Below are 17,835 nucleotides of genomic sequence, written 5' to 3'. Positions count from 1 at the left end.
TTTATAGCTGCTCACCCTTGTTCATAGCTGATTCTGGAACCGTGTAAAGAAGTCCAGACTCGTTTAGAGGTGCTCTAGAGTGTTTTAGAACCGGTTAAATGATTTTTTAAAGTTGTCTGTAGCAATTAAGGGGTGTAATACAGTTCTTTAAGAGCCTATGTTGCATAGCTCTCTAGTGCTATTTCAGAGGGGTTTAGAGCACCTCAAAACATCTTCAAGCAGTTGTAGAGGTTTTTGGTGGAGTTGTAGAGTCCCAAATGAAATTCAGAGGTTTTCAGATCAATATAGAGGAATTCTTGATAAGATCATATGAACCTGAAAGCTCCTTGGAGGAAGTTTAGGAGTATGTTAGTGCAGTTCAGAGGACCACAACACTCTTTAAGGGGCTATTACAGTTCCTCAGAACCTCTTAGAGTGCTTTTGAGGAGTTTTAGAGGAACTTGAGGAGATTTTGAGATTTTTAGAGCTGTTTACAAGAAGTTTTAAGGCATCTTAAAGGTGGCAATAAATCTTTTGAGATATTCAGAGCTATTTAGTGGCTGTTTATAGCTGATTAGAAGAGTTTTAGAGTGGTTTAGAGACCATTTAGAGTTGTGTAAATTACATCTGTTTTGAAGCAATGGCCTCACTGTGGCAATATGGAGGTCCTTACCACTCCTCAGAGCTGATTAGAGGACTTTTAGAGCAATTTAGAAGTGATATATACTGGTTTAGAGCTGCCTAGAGGGGGTTAAAGTCTTACAGTAATCTTACAGTAGTTTGGAGACATTTTGAGAAATTTTGGAGTTGCCCTAGCCCATTACCCCCCCAGTTCACAGCTGAGGTCTGTCAGCCCAGAGCCCAGCCCAGGGCTGGGACTGTCTTCCTGCATCTTTCGAAGCCACAATGACTGTTTCGGACACCCCAGACGGCCTCTGTCCCTTTTCCCCAGCCCTTGGGTGAGGGTTTGGTGTTTCAGGGCAGCCTTTGCTTGTCTCGGAATGTAATTAAGAAAATGATGGTAAAGATTGTAAGGCTCGCAGATATTTACACTGATAAAGCCCCTTGTAATTACCAGAAGACAAGAAAAAGAATGTGCTTTAGCCAAAGCTGATGTGCAAGTTATTTCACAGTGGTTTGAAGGACAGCATGGGTTCAGTTCAGCAGTACTATACAATACAGCAGATAATTACTAAACCTCCTCCAGGCACCAGCAAATAACCACCTGCACAAAGTGAGAATTCTCCCTGAAAATGCAAGAGTTTCACTAGGCTGAAACTCACACCCATGCTTTACTTTTCTCTGTCTTGTAAAATCCTGCCATCCCAATGCACCAGTTCAGGGTCCACTACAGAACAATCAGCAGTGCCAGTGACATGTATGGGAGTACAGCGTCCTAAGGATGATGTTTCCCCTGAGGGAAAGAAGAAAGGAGTTTACTGTGGCCATTTTAAATACTTCCTCTCCTTTATACTCATTTTAAGTGTGTGTTTAATGTTCTTTTTTTTTTTAATATGTAAAAACAAGTTTAGAAAGACTTAAACGGCTGTGGAAATTTATATTCAGGAAAATATAAATTCAGGGGAGAACCCAAAATTTGCATTGTAAATTTTGGGAAAGGCAGAAGAAAGATTTAGGCTGTCTGCAGCTGCAGCATGCTGTGCAACAACCGGAAAAGTGTCGCCCCAGTTGCCACAGAAATAAGCAGGAAAGTGTTAGCAGTGCCAAAACTCAGAGGATAAGGTCATCACCAACAAAAATCAATTGCTATTTTTTCCAAAACAATTAGAGGAATAAAAACATGGTTTTATAGATTTAAGCATTTTTTCTCTATGGGAAATAAACGAACATCAGTATCAAAAGCTTATCTAAATTACCCCATAAGGTAATTTCAAGTAGGGTAATTATAAACACGTAAGAACCAGAGGTTTTGTGCCAAGAGGCTAAACTTGCCATGTGCCAACATAGCTGATTGACATGTCCATCAAAAGTGCTCCATTATTCAAATCACTGGTTTGCTAAGGTTGGTTAACTACTAAAGCCAAAGGTCATCTAAGTTTCCTCTGGAGTCCCTTAGGGTGGGGTATGTTTTATTGTTGTTGTTGCTCTGCTAACATTTCCAACATTTGCTACGCTGACTACAATTTACCACTCCTGTCCTTTACTTTTACTTTACCCACACCACAATTCTGTACACCTACACAGTCCTGACATCTGCATTTTCCCATTTCTCGAGCTATCATGTCTGCAGCTTTGTTTGGGCATAATTAAAATAGAGGTTTGCTTCCATTTCTCTTTGAAGTAAATAAATGTATCCAGATACAATTTTCCTTTAAAGACGATATACTTAACTCAAGTCTATTTTTAGAACTAATAGGAAGTACAAATGCCTAAATGATGGCAGAAATTCAAAAAGGTAACACCCATGAAAGTGAAGAAATTTGGTTAAATACCATTTGGCTGCTGATACTCATCTTGTCTTCTGACACTCAGCAATGCATCATCTGAGCAGCTGGCGTGATGTCATTATATATAGAGCATTTACCTTGCTTTCTCTGCTCTGAATCTAAAGATGCAGAAATTCTGAGCTCTCAGATTTTAAATTTGAGTTTGAAACTGGTAAATTGGATATCAGTACTGCCTGGAAGACCACCAGTTTAACTCTTCTAGAATTGAACGTAACCTGGAAGATTTTCCTAATTTAGGACTTTCCTAATTTTCCTGACACAGATATTCACTCGTGTGTCTGCTGCAGAAAATGTTTGGCATGCCAAAATATTACTAGATGTCAAGAAGAATAAACATTTAATATTACCAGAAACCGTTCAGAAATAGATACTAGAGAGTATTCGAGTGTAAAGCTTTAGAGGTAGAAAGAACTGTGACTATATAATTGTTCCATTTGTAAACTAAAGGCACTCTTTACAACCAAGATGGTTTGAGGGAGTAAAACTCACCTCTGAACACAAACAACAGTGCCATCTGCTGCAGGAAGCCACATCGGCTTATCTTATAAGGAGAGAGAGACCAGATTCTTAGAGAAAGCATCTCTGGAGGCCTGCATAATCTAAGTTAAAAAAAAAAAAAAAAAAAAAAAGGCCCCCAAAAGCTCACCACTTTTTCGCATATGTTTCAGAGAAAGTGGAAAACAGTATTTTAGGAGAGCATTTATTTAATACTTTCATGCTCTGGGCCTGTTTCCAGCAACTCTGCACATGTTCTCAGGTCCATGGGACTCCAAAGGGAAATCCTGGGATCTCTACGGCAATTTCTGTATACCTTTATCTTTTTCTCAGACTCTTGGAGCTGTTCCCATCATCACTGCCTTCAGCAGTCAGGAGCTTATCTCAGACCCCAAGCAGAGGAGCTGCCAGGTGGTCTCACCCCATGCATCATAAAGATGGGAGAAAGCTGAGAATGAGACGGAGGGGAGGGAAGGCCAAACCAGGTGAAGAAGAGAAGGAAGAAGTCACCTTAAAGACTAGAAAGGTGCAGCAAAGAAAGAAAATGCAGAGCCGCTCAGTTCCTGCCCTTAAGGACCAGGCAACAAGCAGTTGCTTGAAGGACTGCTGGAAGATGCAGGTAGAGAAATGAGTCTTGCTGGAGGTGAAAGTGAATGCCTACCTTCGTCCAGAGAGCCTGTCTAGTGTGTGAGAGATAGAGGCTTTGGGCTGCCACCATGGCTTTTAACTACTTCCTTCTCCTTATGGCTTGAGAGCAGTATTTGTTGTATGGATGGTTGGTGACTTCAAACACTGGACTTCAGAAAGAGGATTAATTTGTATGGGAAGCTGAACTCACTTCATATCCTTCCAGCACTGAATGGGGACCGCAAGTTTTCTGTAGATTTGGATAATTATTAATGCTGGCTAATGAAGTTTACTGGCTTAAATGCTTGTGGAGTTCAGCTGATAGCTAGATCCCTAAACAGATCCATATTAAAAATAACCCGTATTTTGGAAAGAATACAAGCGAATAAAGCAGAAAAAGCTTCCAATTTCTCCCTGGGCTCTTTCGTGGCAGCCAGAGGGATTAATATAGGATTAATTCTTCAAACCTAGAATGATTCAGAAATGCGACCTTCAGCAAGAAAATCTTGGAAAATGCTAATGCAGCAGTGATCCGGTGTGGCGCTACATGTAGGATGCTTTTTATTTGGACAAAATGAGTCAGTTCCATGCAATCTCTGATGAAGTGAGCTACTAGCAAGGAGTCATTCATTTGGAAAGATTTTAGATTTTGCTCTCATTGAGAGCTGTTGTCTCACTCACACAAACTATCTTGATGTCAGCTCTTCAAGGTAGTAGGGAGATGCCTTAGCTTCATGTGTCCCTTGAAATATACAAAAAGCACGTGGACAAAATCCACAAAAGCTTCTCCGAAAGCAAATGATTACTGGCTGAAGGGCAATCAAATGGCAACAAATTGGCGTGCTGACATAAAATACGTATGTTACAGCACAAGGCCTAAACAGCAGCTCGTTGGAGTTAGAGAGATTCCACTTCCTTGATTTGCAAGGGATAACATGGAGTCTACTTTAGTACATTCAACTGCTTCTTTAAAAGATGGTAGATTTGTCTTACTTCTATTTCCCTGCTGGAAGTGAAAATAAAAGAATTTGCTAGATTTCCTCTTTCTTTAGAGCAAGAAGTTTATAGAGACTTATGCTGGCAGCTCAGAACCACACACCCGATCGCTCACCCCCCCACCCCATCACCCTATGTGGGATGGGGGTGAGAATCAAAAAAAAGTGAAAGCCTGTGGGTTGAGATAAAGACAGTTTATTAGGACAGAAAGTAATAATAATAGTACTACTAATAATGACATGTACAAAACAAGTGATGCACAATGCAGTTGCTTACCACCCACTGACCGATGCCCAGTCTATCCCTCAGCAGCCAGTCTCCCAGACCCCAGCCAACCCCCCATATTAATTGTTCAGCATGACCCCATAAGGTGTGGAATACCCCTTTGGCCAGTTGGGGTCAGCTGTCCTGGGTCTGTCCCCTCCCAGCTCCTGCTGCACCCCCAGCCTGCTCACTAGCAGGACAGAGCGAGAAGCTGAAAAGTCCTTGGCTTAGTGTAGGCACTGCTCTGCAACAATTAAAACATCAGCGTGGTATCAATGTTATTTTTATCCTAAATCCCAAACACAGCACCCTACCAGCTACTAGGAGGAAAATTAACTCTATCCTAGCTGAAACCAGGAAACTTCTTTAGGGAGATGAATTAGCAGAAAGACACAGATTATCTAACCACATGTAAAGACATCTTTGCTGCCCAGACTATTATTTATAGTAAATATAAACATCACACGGTTTACTTCTCTGTTGTGAAGTAGGAGCTCCTGCATCATCTGCTGTTTGCAAAAGCAAATGCAATTTATACCTGAAGATTCTCATTTCTGTTGAACCAGAATCATTACCAAGAGCAAGGTTGATGCTGTGAGCTGCTTAGGCAAAAAAATAAAATTGCCTGGAGCATGTGCACAGCACACATTCTTCTCTGTCCCTTACATGCTGTTTTTTTCGTATTAGAATACAGACTTGTCAGTTATAAGAACATAACTCAAAAATATCATTAAATGTACTGTAGCTTTTTCATGAGCTTCACGTCCAATACCGACACAAGAAGTCAGTGGAAAAGATTCATCCGTTTGTGCAAGCCATGTGTGCCTGCCTCTGCGAATACAGGTGACTTACAATGCCTTGCCTACATCCGACAGCCGCGGTTGTAATGTTGCCATAGAACAGGCGTAAGCATTTTTGCTTTACAGCATGTTGTTTAATGTATTGTTTGGGCTTGTTAATGGTAAGTGTAGGTAGAGTCTACAGAGAAGAAAAATGGAAATCTCAACTGATTGTATCACAGGCTTGTTCTTATACTTACCCACCACGAGGTGCTAGCCTGAAACACCGGTACCTAAGTACAAACTCACTAGTGCTCTGCACAGGAGTAGCTGCTCAAAACAGTGCAGTTACAGCTAGAAACTGCAAGTTTCTATAGTGCCTGTGAGCTTGTACTCTCATTTCTGCTTCTTTTGTTTACAACAGTACAAAAAAAATATTGACTTGTCAGCTAATCTAGAGAATACCAGCCACATCCCATACATACTCCAGCTCCTCCTCCCCAGTTATATATGGTACGGGTGCATATACAGTTATGTACCAAACACACGGCCTCACGCCTGCCCTGCTGTCTCTTACAACTGTTGGCATGCCCTCACAGTGCATATGTGAAAAACAATGGAGTGTTGAAAAACAACCTCTTGGGAAACACTGATGATTGTTCTCAAACTTCGGGCTACTCCACCAGGAACAGTTGGCTATTTGTTGGGGACAGAAACGTCAGCTGGACACATACATACTGACTGGGGATTTGTTGTGGGTCTCTCCGCTTCAGGAACAAAACAAGAATTCACAGTGGGCTTGTGTTTATCTACATTTTAGTTGCCACCCCCTTTCAAGGCAATACTCCTCCGTACAGAAGATCAAGGTTAACTGTGTTGAGATGGACAAAACTGTGGTGGCAGGGTGTAGGTCTTTTACTACTTTGCTACTACTTCTCTGCTCAGAAGAAAGTAATTACCAGCACACACTTTACAGGAAAAATAGGTTGAGAGCGTAACGTAACAGCTAACCTGACACAAGCAAATGCCTCTGCATGCCTTTAGCTCCGATGCAGTGCCTGCCAAGTAGCAGCTTCTTCTCCAAAACGCCCTGCTGAATTTCCTGTGTGATCCAAACAGAACACAGATGAAACAGAGATAGTTGACTCCATAAAAGTGCTACACCTGCAGGGAACTGGGTTGAGGCCTTAGCATATTCTAACAGGCTCAACTAGTAAAGCCCACTTCACACCAGCCCACTTTTGTGCCTTTAGGGAGCAGTTTGCAAGAGCTATTTGGCTTTTTTTTTTTTTTTTTTGAATTTCCCTTTCAGAACAGGAGTGTATCAAACAACATTCCACATGAAGCGTTCTCAGAAATCGAACTGCAAAATTCAGTCTGCTTTCCTATGCTGGTACCTAAATGTGTCTGGAGCTGCAGCTGGTTAAATGAAGAGTCCAGCTTAACTTTGTGCGAAACACCGCAGATTTTCACAATAGCTTTGTACAATCCCTTTGTGTAGATATCCAAGGGCTAAGGGGGCTGATCAGTCTCGAACGCCGTTCAAAACAGCCAGTCATTACAGAACACTGTCTGTCTTTCATACCAGGTCAGCAGAAATCTTGTGAGGATGGTCTTAGCTGTTTGCAGCCAGATCTGTACCCACCATTTCACCCCAGGGTTAAAAAGGAAAAGCTTTCATTTTCTAACATCCCTTTGCAATCTGAGCTGGGGGCGTATGACATTATTTTTTGTACATTTCTTTCTCCCGAGAGCACAAAACCTACCACCGACCCCAACATAAGTAGGCACACTGCCATGGAAGCTGGTGGAAGTTACACAAGGGTGCGAAACGGTTTATGGAGCCAGATCACACACTGGACCCAATGTTGGCTCGTGGGCTGTAGGTGGGGCTTTCGGCATTTGTGTGGGAGCTCTCCAATGAGACCCAGAGGGGTCAGGCTACAACGTCTGGTTTTCATAAGAGCATCTCCCTCCAGTAGGGCTGCGGCATGGGCGGGGTTTGATCGAACTAAAATAAACACCGACACGCAGCATCTGCTACGCACAGCCTCAGAAGGACAGACTAATAGTTAAGACGACAGCTTATTCACCAAAACGTAAGTATGTCCACTTTCTTCACTTTGAAAACATAATTAGCAGCTCTATGGAATATCATATTCTGGCTATGTTTACTCACCACATCATCATAATCTCTGGAGGTGCTTGCAAGGAATTGAAATATAAATATTTGGAGGCTTCTTGGTGTCTTGTTTTCCTCTTTTCATCCCCCAAATAACTGCCTTATGTAACTCAAATATTTCTTACACGCAGCCATGACAGTATTGGCTGCAGTTACAGAAGTTCTGTGAGCAGCAGCTAAGAAGAGGTTTAAGGAGGGGTTGGGATTGGCACGTACAGAAACAAGCCAGCTAATACAGCAGCATGTTGAAGCAGAGGAACATTTACTTCTCTGCTTTCTAAGACACCCAGGGAGCACAAGCCAAGCATGTTTTCTACCAAGGTGTAGCGATAAGAAATAAAGTGCCAGCAAAGCATTATCAAATTTTTTTTTGAAATGGCAATGGATAAAACATATTCACGCAGTAGATTTCCATATAGATTGTTCACATTTGCTTCCAATAAAACCATTGGATTCGTGCCTTCTTGCTATGTTTGGATGATATGTATATACTATTGACAAAAAGTGTATAAATGTGTAACAGCCCATTCCAGTCTGACTGCTGAACTTCATGCGGGTATCTTTCTTCAGGATGGGACAGGGAGGGGGACAGTGCCTGCTTTTACCTGCTGAAATCAGTATCCGGCTACATCGTTCTGACATTCACACCACTACTCCACAACAATGGAAGGAGCTACTAGAAAACACTTTTCAACACGTGCATGTCTGTGTACTACTTAAAGGATTATAAGAGAAATCAGTGCCAGCAAGTTGGGTTGGGTTGTTGTTTTTTTTTTTTTTGATAAAACCTTTTCACCTTCATAGATCCCAAACAGAAAACTGTCTGTAGCCACCTCAAAACCAGGGTACAGGAGGAGATCAGTACTGAACAGCAGTCTGCAGCAGTGTATGGCTGCAGCGAATAGGTACTACTGCAGCTACCAGAATATCTTAAGAGATAACAGGACCATCGTGTTAAAGACAGTATACCTTGAAGACTGTAAAAAATGCTTATCATGGATTGCAGGTGGTCCATCCGTTGTGTGAGGTACCACCGTCATTCAGCAAACTGAAACACTCTTGTGGACTTCAAGAATCGACACTGTCAGTAATCTGAGGTGGCATGATTTCACCTTGCCTCTCAGAGCAGTGCTGCATACCTGCTGCTGGAAGTGGGAGATGCTGTCAGTTATAGCACCTTGAATTTAGTATTCATGAAAGCCTGTGAAAAAAGTGGTCACGAGTCACAGAGCAATCAACGGCTTCTTGTGTGGGCAGCTATAAACAGCTGAGGAGGCACAGAAATGAAAATTAACCCCAAAGCTGCTTCTGCTGCCCAAGAAATACACAATAAAGTCGTGCTCTGAGAAGACAATGCGCTACGATCTAAGTATCAAGAACCTTGCTGAATTAATGGCATGCTGCCTTTGCAATGTGAGGTGCATGCTAAGGATATTGTAATGTAACAGAAAGCAGAGACTTTCTCTGGATGTAGTTGTGTAGTGCTATCTGCCCGGTGTTGACAAAAATGATAAACCAAGGCTCCAAATATTTCAAGGTAAGACTTAATGAGCTATCACTATTTCAGTAGTGGTTTTGATTATTTTGGGACAGTGAGGGGAAGTTGAGTTTTCATGTTTTCAGCATTTTCCTTCCACATGAAGGCTAGCTAAGAAAGCAGCTACATAGTCATAAATAAAAATCTCGCCCAGTCACCAGACTCTGGATGGTCTTTAAGAAAAGCATCAACACCTGTGAGATTTCCAATAATGTTATGTACACCATCACTACTACAGCAGCCACCAACACTGGTACCTTTTCATCCAGGTGCAAAGTGGTTTAACTGCTCAGGTCCATTTCACTTGCAGGATGATTTCCACCTTCTGTTTTGCAGCCAGGAAATGCCCTCACTTCACAGGGAAGCAAGGCAGCTTACAGTGAATGATGAACACTCCAACAGCAGCCTAGCCATGGTTTCATGGTCTTATTTCTCTGTTCCCTCACGGCTAAAAAGATATCATGTCTTTTTGTTGAAACCCTAAGGATAAGGGGTGGAAGCCAAGCCCATCACAATTTCAGGGACAATTACCTTTCAGAAGCTGTCTGGTCTTTGCCTGAACTTAATCAGTCACTTCGGTGCATGTGTTACTGATAGGTTGGAGACCAGAGGCTGAGGAAAACCTTAAATTTAGCAGAAAAGTCCTCGTGTTTTCTCATACCCCATTTATACTGCATTGACTGGAGAGGCCAATGAACTGTGTCTGCCTTTCAGCTCCACCAAGATGATCAAATCCTTCAAGCAAACATTTCTGTCCCTGGATCTGCAGTCCCCTCGGTGGAACCCAGCAGAGACAACGGTAACTCCTAAAGGCCAGGAGAACAGAGTTCTCCATTGTTGGGGTGGATTTAGGATTCTCAGTCTGAGAACGAGCACGAAGGAAGTGTTCCTACACTGTTCATGCCTAACTGCAAATGGGGCAACAAGCACACCTACTCCTAAGCTCTGACGAGCTCCATCTAAGGCAGAACAGCACGGCTTTGCAATGGAAGTGTCAGAGTTTGACCCTGGGGGTACACCTGTAACTGCAGCTACCAGGCTGCCTGGGGTTATTTAATCACAATCCTTCCAGGCTGATTTGGCAAGAGTAGCCATTTGTGTCATCGTTAGTATTCACCTTGTGGTTACTGTGACTTTTGCTACCTTCCAGGCAAACGATTATGAACTGCGCCAGTATGAAACAGCTAAATGGGTCAGCACAGTCATCAGAGGAGAGACCCAGAAAGAAGCATTGCGCCAGGGCTTCTGGAAACTCTTCCACTACATCCAAGGGAAGAATGAGAAAGGTAGAACATGCTGGTTTTGAACTGCTAGAAGCACAAACGAGACGATGCCAAGTAGCTTAAGGCAGTAGATAACCGTCCCTCAGGGCTAGGTGCAACAGGAAGAGCAAGAGGGAAGCTGAAGCCTCTGTTCCAAGGACCACATAGGATTGAAGGAGCTGCAGCCTGAACAGTTAGAAAAGTCAGTGAGGAGTTGCTCTACAGCTAGAAAGGAAAGCAGAATGCAGCAGTACATTCCTTTGTGTCAATGTACAAAAGAGCAGTAATGCTGGGAAGCTGCTTTAGCATGTGCTTTTAGGCAGCATGCATCGCTCCTTAGAGTTGCATTCAGACACCGTCTTTGCTTTCGGCTTATTACACTTTCTATCCTCCTTTAGAGATGAAGATTGATATGACTGTGCCAGTGACATGTCTGGTAAAGCATGGCTGTGCAGACTTCAAGGTCTCTTTCTTTGTGCCATTTGAACATCAGGACTCCCCTCCCCAGCCCACCGACTCAGATGTGTTTATTGAAGAGCGGAAGACAGCAGCCATCTTTGTCCGGTAAGCTCACAAAGGGTTGGGGTTCACCTAGCAGGTCTGCATTATTCTTACTTGCATCTGATTTTTAACTGTGTATTTACACACTTATTTGGAGCCTAGAGTTGAGATGCAAAAGTCATTCACCCTGACAACTAGTTATGTGCCATTTAATAACTATGAACTGCAAGAGAACTGCTCAAATACTGCATTGCTTCCCAACCCTGTCATCTCTTTGGCAACGCAAAGCAGGGAGCAGATATTTTGACCTTCTACAAATTGGATAAAATCTTTTTTTTTTTTTTTTTAATTCTACCAGGTCCTTCAGTGGATTTGCCTCAACAGAGAAATATGCTGAGGAAGCTGAAGTCTTGGCCAAAATCTTAAGAAACAGAGGCCAAGCATTCCATGAGGATTTCTTCTACACTGCAGGCTATGACAGTCCCTTCAAACTCTTCAACAGGCACAATGAAGTCTGGTATTTTAAGAAGTAATGCAGGGGAAGAATAAATGCAGGGGGAGAATACTAAGAGGCTACTAACCAGTTCTGAATGAAAAGAGACCTTATTAATGGCTTTTGCTTTAGTGCAAAAGAGATTTAATTTGCACATGCACACAGGAACATCTCTAATTCACTTTACCTAGGATGAAAAACTGTTCTGCCTAAGATTTCAGTTCTCCTTTCTACAGAGATATAACTGAAGTTTAAGTAGCCCACACAAGCTGGATTGTGAGGGAGATGAAACTTAATTCTTTTCCTCTTACTGAAAAGCTCTTGGTAGCACTAATTATCTGAAAACATTCCTGCAGAAGTGTTTGTATGTCTGATTTTACTTCTTGTTGGAATTACCACAGCAATAGTTCAAGTGTTATGGAGATAAGTTCTTCATAAAGCTTTTCCCCTATTGATATCACACCTGAAACACCACAGAAATATGGGGGAAGTACATTTAAAAAAAATACATATTTAAAGAAACCTGGCAGTAATTAGCTTCAGGAAAAAGCAATTCCTTAGCAGGCCCCAGTGCCACCTGTTTATATTTAATAGAATTATCAAAATCTCCCTCCTCTGGTTATAGCTTTCTGTCTCATGGAGGCTGGATGCTATCTTGCTCCAGAATAATTATACTCGATCCAGTGGAAGCATGTCAGAATACAGGCTGTATACTTATTCTGTGAAAATCTATTGTTGCTCCATTATAGACTGTCTCTATACTGCTTCCATAGTTGGTATTTTTGAGCAGTATTTTATCTTTTGGAATTACCTGACTAAAAAACTCTTAAGAGAAGTTGCATCAGCCACTATGGGTCTTTGAATGAGCTAATATCAGCACTTCAGCAGGCTTCAGTCTGAACAAAAAAGCAAAGCCCTCCAAGTAGCTGCAGTCCAATAAAACACCAGAATTTCTTTAACTACTGAAATTAGCATAATTAAGTCATGTACTACCAGACATACCAGTTTAGAACCAAATATGCAAATCATGTTTAGCTCCCACCTATAAAACACTAATTGTACTTTTTTGTAACTTTGCCTAAATCTAGATAGTGCTCAGGTCAACTCCAGTCTGCTCTAACACTGGCAATAGCTACACACCCTCTACAGTAAAGGACACTTGCAGGACTTGCATTACCTTAAACTAGTTTGCTCCCTACCCTAAAGTCAAGCATTTGAAGCTTTTACAAAATAGCCGAGAGCTAGTTTACAGCATGCTCATCAAGTCAGAAAGCAGTTCACAACAGGCACAGTTTACAAAATTTTATTGGCTCCAATCAGTGTATAAGGCAAATGTTACCACCACAAAATCTTGGTTTTCTAATGCTGTTCATGCAAGTGTAGCCGATTATTCTGGGATCTGCCACCTATTAAGTACAGCATAAGAACCATTATAAGGCACCAAACTAGCACAAGAAGCTGACTGGAACAGCTCAGACCTTAGATTTTCATCTCTGTTCAGTGAGAGAGTTCAAGCTAAGGTTTTAATCATCATTTGTTCCAGCAAATAAGTTTTATTACTACAGTTACACTCACCTTTCTCATTCCTCGTATTAGTTTCAAAGTTGCCTCCTCACCTAAAGTAAGAAAATGCAGTTAACATGCAGGAGCACAACTACTAAAAGTTCCTCTCAGCAGCTGTGTAGCCTCAGAAAGAATGGAACGGAAGTGGTAATATCACAGTAATTCATCTGGCAGAATCAAGTTTCATCAGTGGCTACAAAAGCTCCCTAAGTTTAAGAAAAAATCTGCTGTGTGATCTTACCCAGTGAGGCGGCAGACAATAGTTCTTTCCTAAGGAAGAGAGAAAATTGTTTCAGAATAAGGTATCACTATACGCAACTTTACAGATCTATGAAATTCTATACAAATTAATTTTAACCCATTACAAGGCTGCATTTTGGCCACCAACTGACAGCTTCAATATGTAACATTCAAATAGAATATAAAAACTTAAAAATCTTAATTGAATCGTCAATACAGAATTACTAACATCAGAAGAACCACAAGAAAAGTAGTTGGTTATATTTGCTTTATGATACTGTCCCTCCCCAGAGAGAGATTCTGTTGGAATGAGTTATGATACCTAAAATACAAGTCCCATAAAGGACAGGTTTTTGAGATGAGCTTAAAATAGGTAACTTAGTGGGTGAGAACAGGTCTAGTCAAGAGAAGTTTGTACAGTCTACAACTTCAACTTGGTCCTGAATATGTGTACACTGAACAAAACCACAACTGTCACCACTCAAGTGATTTTTGCCAACTACAGGATATCAGATTGTGTTTTTTTTATTTCAGAAGTGCAGCAGTGTTACAGTTAGTTCATAAAACAGCCAGATACATCAGAGTTACGACAGGAGTTGTATGCTTGCTGCTGTACAGCACTCTGCTGTATTACATTATCAACATTGTATTGGTTTAATTAGTTTCCACCAATTCATTTTTACTATTTCCACTGTGTGAAGACAAGAATAAAATATTTGAGTCATGGAGGCCACATCTTTTGTTCATACAAACTGAACTCTACATTAAGTCTGCCAGTGACTACAGTTTAGGAATTGTCAGGGTACCAAAGCTGTCGGAAAAACTTCTGTAAGTGAAGTTCATTCTTGCTCCATGCACATCATTTTTATTCCCACAATAGCTGGGAGTGGAAGACTCACAAAAGAAAACATCTGATTATGTAGTACTGTTATGCACTTAACATAGCAGAAATATTCCAGAAATTACTGGACCACCATGATCAGTAATATGTTCTATTTTACACTTACCTCAAAGAAGCAAAATCTTGGTTCTCACATACTCCTTCCTTCTCAGCTTCACTCTGTAACAAGTGCATTTTTATTAACACTCTACTTGGCCATGCTTCAAGAGTTAGTCTGAATGCACGTACTGTTTCAGATCAAGAGTCCTCCTCAGTATTTTTCAGAGAGATTCCCATTGCTTAGAATTAATCATCACAAACAGTACATGCTTAGAGTAGCTTAACATCCCCATCTTCACTCACATCACAATTCACTCACACCACAAAAACTCTCATCTTGCCTTTGAGACAAGGAATTTACCAGATTACTCCGACTATAAGATCAGTACTACTGTCTGCCAAAGCCCACTGCATATATTAAACAGCAAATAGGCATACTATTTTCAAGCAGCAGAAGAGTCATTGATGCAAGCTCTGCACTGCTGGGTAAAGGCATGTTCTTTCTGATCAGCTAGGAAGTCAAGTAGTGCAAAGCAGTCACATATTTCAATTGGTCTACGCTATTGCTTTCCAGTTCAGGAAAGCTGTTAACATTTCAGTACAAAATGTATCTTAGGCCAATTGAGAAGCAAACAGCTTACCAAATGTCTGTCATGGAGTATCTGGCAGTTCTTCCATTCTCAAAACTACAACAAACAACAAAATAAAAGTTTCAGTGCGATGCTAATGTTATAATACAACCATCAGACTTCCACAAACTTCCATTCTTGTTGCAATCATCACCACCTCTTTGCACTGTCTTTGGTGGTTCCACACACAGGTTGAAGCTACTTACTGGTGCTCACAAATGCCATCAGACTAGCATCTGTCATTCAGCTGATGGCAGCCAGAAGCACTCATGTTACACCAACACCACCCCCGAAAACAAGCCAGGTAAGCTATCTCAAAGCATTCTGCTCTAGGAGACATCCTAAAGTACAGTTCACATCAGTGGCATTTTATACTGACTGCGCATCAACACCCTCCCCCCCCCAGCCTCAAAGTTTTTCCTCCTTATCCATTGCCACAGAATTTCCTCCCACTTCCAATTATTAGTACTATTGCCACCATTTTTATGGCTACTGTCAGTTACAGGGTCTTTCAGTGAAGAGCAGTCTACATTAGTAGTTTCAGGTCAGACATTTGACAACATCATTACAACCCTGTAAGACATGCCATGCCTGTCTGCACAGTTACCATATTTAAAGAGTTCTCAAATAATTTCAGTCTTCCGCATGAGATTTAGTCCCCAGCACCTTGGTAAGTGAAGTCTGCTGGCTGCTAATAACTTGTGAAAATCTTGAAGGAGCCTATGTAAACAGGCACCAAAAGATGGCACTACAATTAGAGGCCAGCACCTAGCAGCTTCCCCATCCCACAGCACAGGTATGAGCAGTAATACAAATTCATTGGCAACTTACCTTTGCTTGGAGCACTACCAGCTGGTACCACCTCACAGCTCTACCACAACAGCACTAGAAAAAAAAAACACAGAATCAGGACAGCACATAAACAGACACGAGAATGAAATCTAGTCAGATGCCCGAAATCAGATAGAGCTAATTGCAGACCTCCACAATTGAAGTCAGTGTGTTCGCATTTCATCATACAGGCAGCTTATACTGTCAGTCTGTGGACTGCTATCTGCTTTAGGAAGAAGGCAAACAAACAGTGCAATCAGGGCAACTTCAGGAGCTCACAGATGCACTAAGTTTAGCAAAACCAGTCTGCCAAGTCTGGGTCTTATCCAGCAGTTCTTCCCTTAAGCATCCTCCTGGTTTGGCTGAAATGCAGGCAGACAACACCACCCCCTCTGCCCACACCAGCCAAATACTTCACCTCACATGCATATTCTAGGCTATGCTAAGAGATTTGCAAAGTTAAAACAAGTACTTACATCATGACAAGAAACAATTCAGGAGTCTGCAAAGGAAAAGTCACTGTTAGTTGTGGTCCAGGAGGAAGTTTCAGCATAACAACAGCTCCATCAAAGGCTGTATCAGTGTTTAGTCAAGTTTTATCCTCACTGGGATCAGAGACCTGATTCAACATCATGTACAGCAAACCGCAACACTTCCAGCCCCGTCCACAAGGGGGCCCAAACCGATCTCCGAGCTCTCAACATGAGACATCACTGCTGAGACTGCAGAAAGCACCACACCTCCGAGCTGGGAACACACAGACCTGTAAACATTCAGGCTGGTCTAACCAGGAAAAGCATTTTGGATACTGAACTCGTGGCACTGCTACATTTATGTTTAGGAAATTACATTTATTTACAGGAATGTTCTGGGGAATTTTAACCCTCCAAAATAATTACTTCATACTTCTATTGTGAAGCATAAGGCACACTTAGGGCAGTTTTATCTTTGCTTCATGTTTTCCAGGAACAGAATGGATTTGCAGACTCATCTATAAACACAAGTTCCCAGGCTCAAATGCAGCCCACTAGCTGACCTATTATTTCACAAGTGCAGCACAGCCAAACATAGCATCCAACTAAAATATCTTCAATTACCTTCAGTTAGAAGAGTCTTGTCTTGCCAACATCACTGACAGGTGAAAGCTTCTCACACCAGGCACAGGCATCCTGTCTCTGTCCAGGGCACACTGCAAAGCAACACTTACAGGACTTAGACCTCAAACACCTGATGAACCAAGAGTTTTCATTACCAAACTACTTAGCAAAACCTATTCATCCTACTACATTTTTTAAACATTTGTCCCCTTTCCTGATCTTCTGAGAGAGATTGACAAAATGCAACAATGGGTAGCGTTTCACTGTAACCTTTCAGTTTCAGTTGTCCGTCACTTATCCGAAGGTACAGGAGGCTGCATCAGATAGGAGCGAAAGACTGAACAAGTGATCACCACTGATCATCTGCTGAACTATGTTGTCATCATACGCAGCCTTGTGATGGACAGAAAGCTAGTTTTCACAGAAGCTGGCAATGTAGCATTTACCTTGCATAGCCTGTAGCTGCTTCTCCCAGTGCCTGCAACAAGAGAAAAATCAGATTCCCTCAGCTTTCTTGGCCAAGTCTAGGATTTCCAAGCAATATACCACAGCAGCAAGATACATCAGATAGGAGCGAAAGACAAAACTCTGTTCATCACAAGAAACTCTGCTGAACTATGTTATCATCAGTGTATCTGCTTTGGAGTAATAGTATTGAGCAATCTCCTGTGATAGCTTTGAAAAACTAAATTCCCCAAATAAAAAATTCGAAGAAATATTCAGGAGTCTTTTGAATACTATGAAGCATCAATTACTTCTGTGCATTAGTGGAAATTAATCCCAAAACATTTCTCTTCCTTTTTACACACCCCACTGCCATGTTTCAGCAGCTCCATTGAGGAAACCTCAGCAGACTCCATGAAGATCCTTACCAGGTGATGTTTTTTCTTTAAGTGCATGATTCGAGTCCTGAAAGAAAAAAAGCTTATGAGAAGTTTATCTAAAGTCAAAA

At 41.6% G+C, this 17,835-nt stretch overlaps 2 protein-coding genes and 7 non-coding genes across 19 annotated transcripts in view; 1 reads left to right on the top strand and 8 right to left on the bottom strand.

Moving 5' to 3' along the window:
* Positions 1–17,835, bottom strand: part of NPL (N-acetylneuraminate pyruvate lyase) — a 32,910-nt gene that overhangs the window by 13,565 nt on the left and 1,510 nt on the right. For 3 of the 11 annotated variants that reach the window (XM_035537538.2, XM_050712139.1, XM_035537537.2), the window contains exons 4-13: positions 17,756–17,792; positions 17,330–17,361; positions 16,884–16,975; positions 16,263–16,288; positions 15,787–15,840; positions 14,968–15,012; positions 14,394–14,446; positions 13,388–13,416; positions 13,159–13,199; positions 6,620–6,710 (exon numbers count right to left, since the gene is read on the bottom strand). In XM_035537538.2, coding sequence (XP_035393431.1) covers positions 6,620–6,710; positions 13,159–13,167 — 100 coding nt within the window. In that variant the 5' untranslated portion in view covers positions 13,168–13,199; positions 13,388–13,416; positions 14,394–14,446; ... (4 more) ...; positions 17,330–17,361; positions 17,756–17,792. Of the gene's footprint in view, positions 1–6,619; positions 6,711–7,787; positions 7,813–8,759; positions 11,100–13,158; positions 13,200–13,387; positions 13,417–14,393; positions 14,447–14,967; positions 15,013–15,786; positions 17,793–17,835 lie in introns of those variants that run through there. The other 8 variants (XM_050712140.1, XM_035537539.2, XM_035537542.2 and 5 more) reach the window with 8 other exon arrangements.
* LOC126913386 (heme-binding protein 2-like) lies at positions 10,052–12,985 on the top strand. Its single transcript, XM_050712152.1, has 3 exons — positions 10,052–10,126; positions 10,400–10,613; positions 10,988–12,985. The coding sequence occupies exons 1-3, from the start codon at positions 10,052–10,054 to the stop codon at positions 11,155–11,157; spliced, it is 459 nt and encodes a 152-aa protein (XP_050568109.1). The 3' UTR covers positions 11,158–12,985.
* On the bottom strand, positions 13,047–13,125 carry LOC118243805 (small nucleolar RNA SNORD81). Its single transcript, XR_004777333.1, has one exon. It is a non-coding gene; the product is annotated as a small nucleolar RNA SNORD81 (small nucleolar RNA).
* LOC118243812 (small nucleolar RNA SNORD47) lies at positions 13,267–13,341 on the bottom strand. The gene has a single exon (XR_004777339.1). It is a non-coding gene; the product is annotated as a small nucleolar RNA SNORD47 (small nucleolar RNA).
* Positions 14,513–14,591, bottom strand: LOC118243806 (small nucleolar RNA SNORD79). The gene has a single exon (XR_004777334.1). It is a non-coding gene; the product is annotated as a small nucleolar RNA SNORD79 (small nucleolar RNA).
* LOC118243820 (small nucleolar RNA SNORD78) lies at positions 15,463–15,526 on the bottom strand. The gene has a single exon (XR_004777347.1). It is a non-coding gene; the product is annotated as a small nucleolar RNA SNORD78 (small nucleolar RNA).
* On the bottom strand, positions 15,913–15,978 carry LOC118243814 (small nucleolar RNA SNORD44). The gene has a single exon (XR_004777341.1). It is a non-coding gene; the product is annotated as a small nucleolar RNA SNORD44 (small nucleolar RNA).
* On the bottom strand, positions 17,195–17,278 carry LOC118243817 (small nucleolar RNA snR60/Z15/Z230/Z193/J17). Its single transcript, XR_004777344.1, has one exon. It is a non-coding gene; the product is annotated as a small nucleolar RNA snR60/Z15/Z230/Z193/J17 (small nucleolar RNA).
* LOC118243816 (small nucleolar RNA snR60/Z15/Z230/Z193/J17) lies at positions 17,439–17,521 on the bottom strand. The gene has a single exon (XR_004777343.1). It is a non-coding gene; the product is annotated as a small nucleolar RNA snR60/Z15/Z230/Z193/J17 (small nucleolar RNA).

Source organism: Cygnus atratus, chromosome 8, assembly GCF_013377495.2.
Source record: "Cygnus atratus isolate AKBS03 ecotype Queensland, Australia chromosome 8, CAtr_DNAZoo_HiC_assembly, whole genome shotgun sequence".
NCBI classification, from domain to species: Eukaryota; Metazoa; Chordata; class Aves; order Anseriformes; family Anatidae; genus Cygnus; species Cygnus atratus.
This window is presented reverse-complemented; position numbering and strand designations above follow the sequence as displayed.

Coding starts and splice junctions, on each gene's coding strand:
- LOC126913386 (XM_050712152.1), top strand. CDS start 10,052: ATGATCAAATCCTTCAAGCAAACATTTCTGTCCCTGGATCTGCAGTCC. Junction 10,127..10,399: donor GGAACCCAGCAGAGACAACG/GTAACTCCTAAA, acceptor CAATCCTTCCAG/GCTGATTTGGCAAGAGTAGC. Junction 10,614..10,987: donor CCAAGGGAAGAATGAGAAAG/GTAGAACATGCT, acceptor ATCCTCCTTTAG/AGATGAAGATTGATATGACT.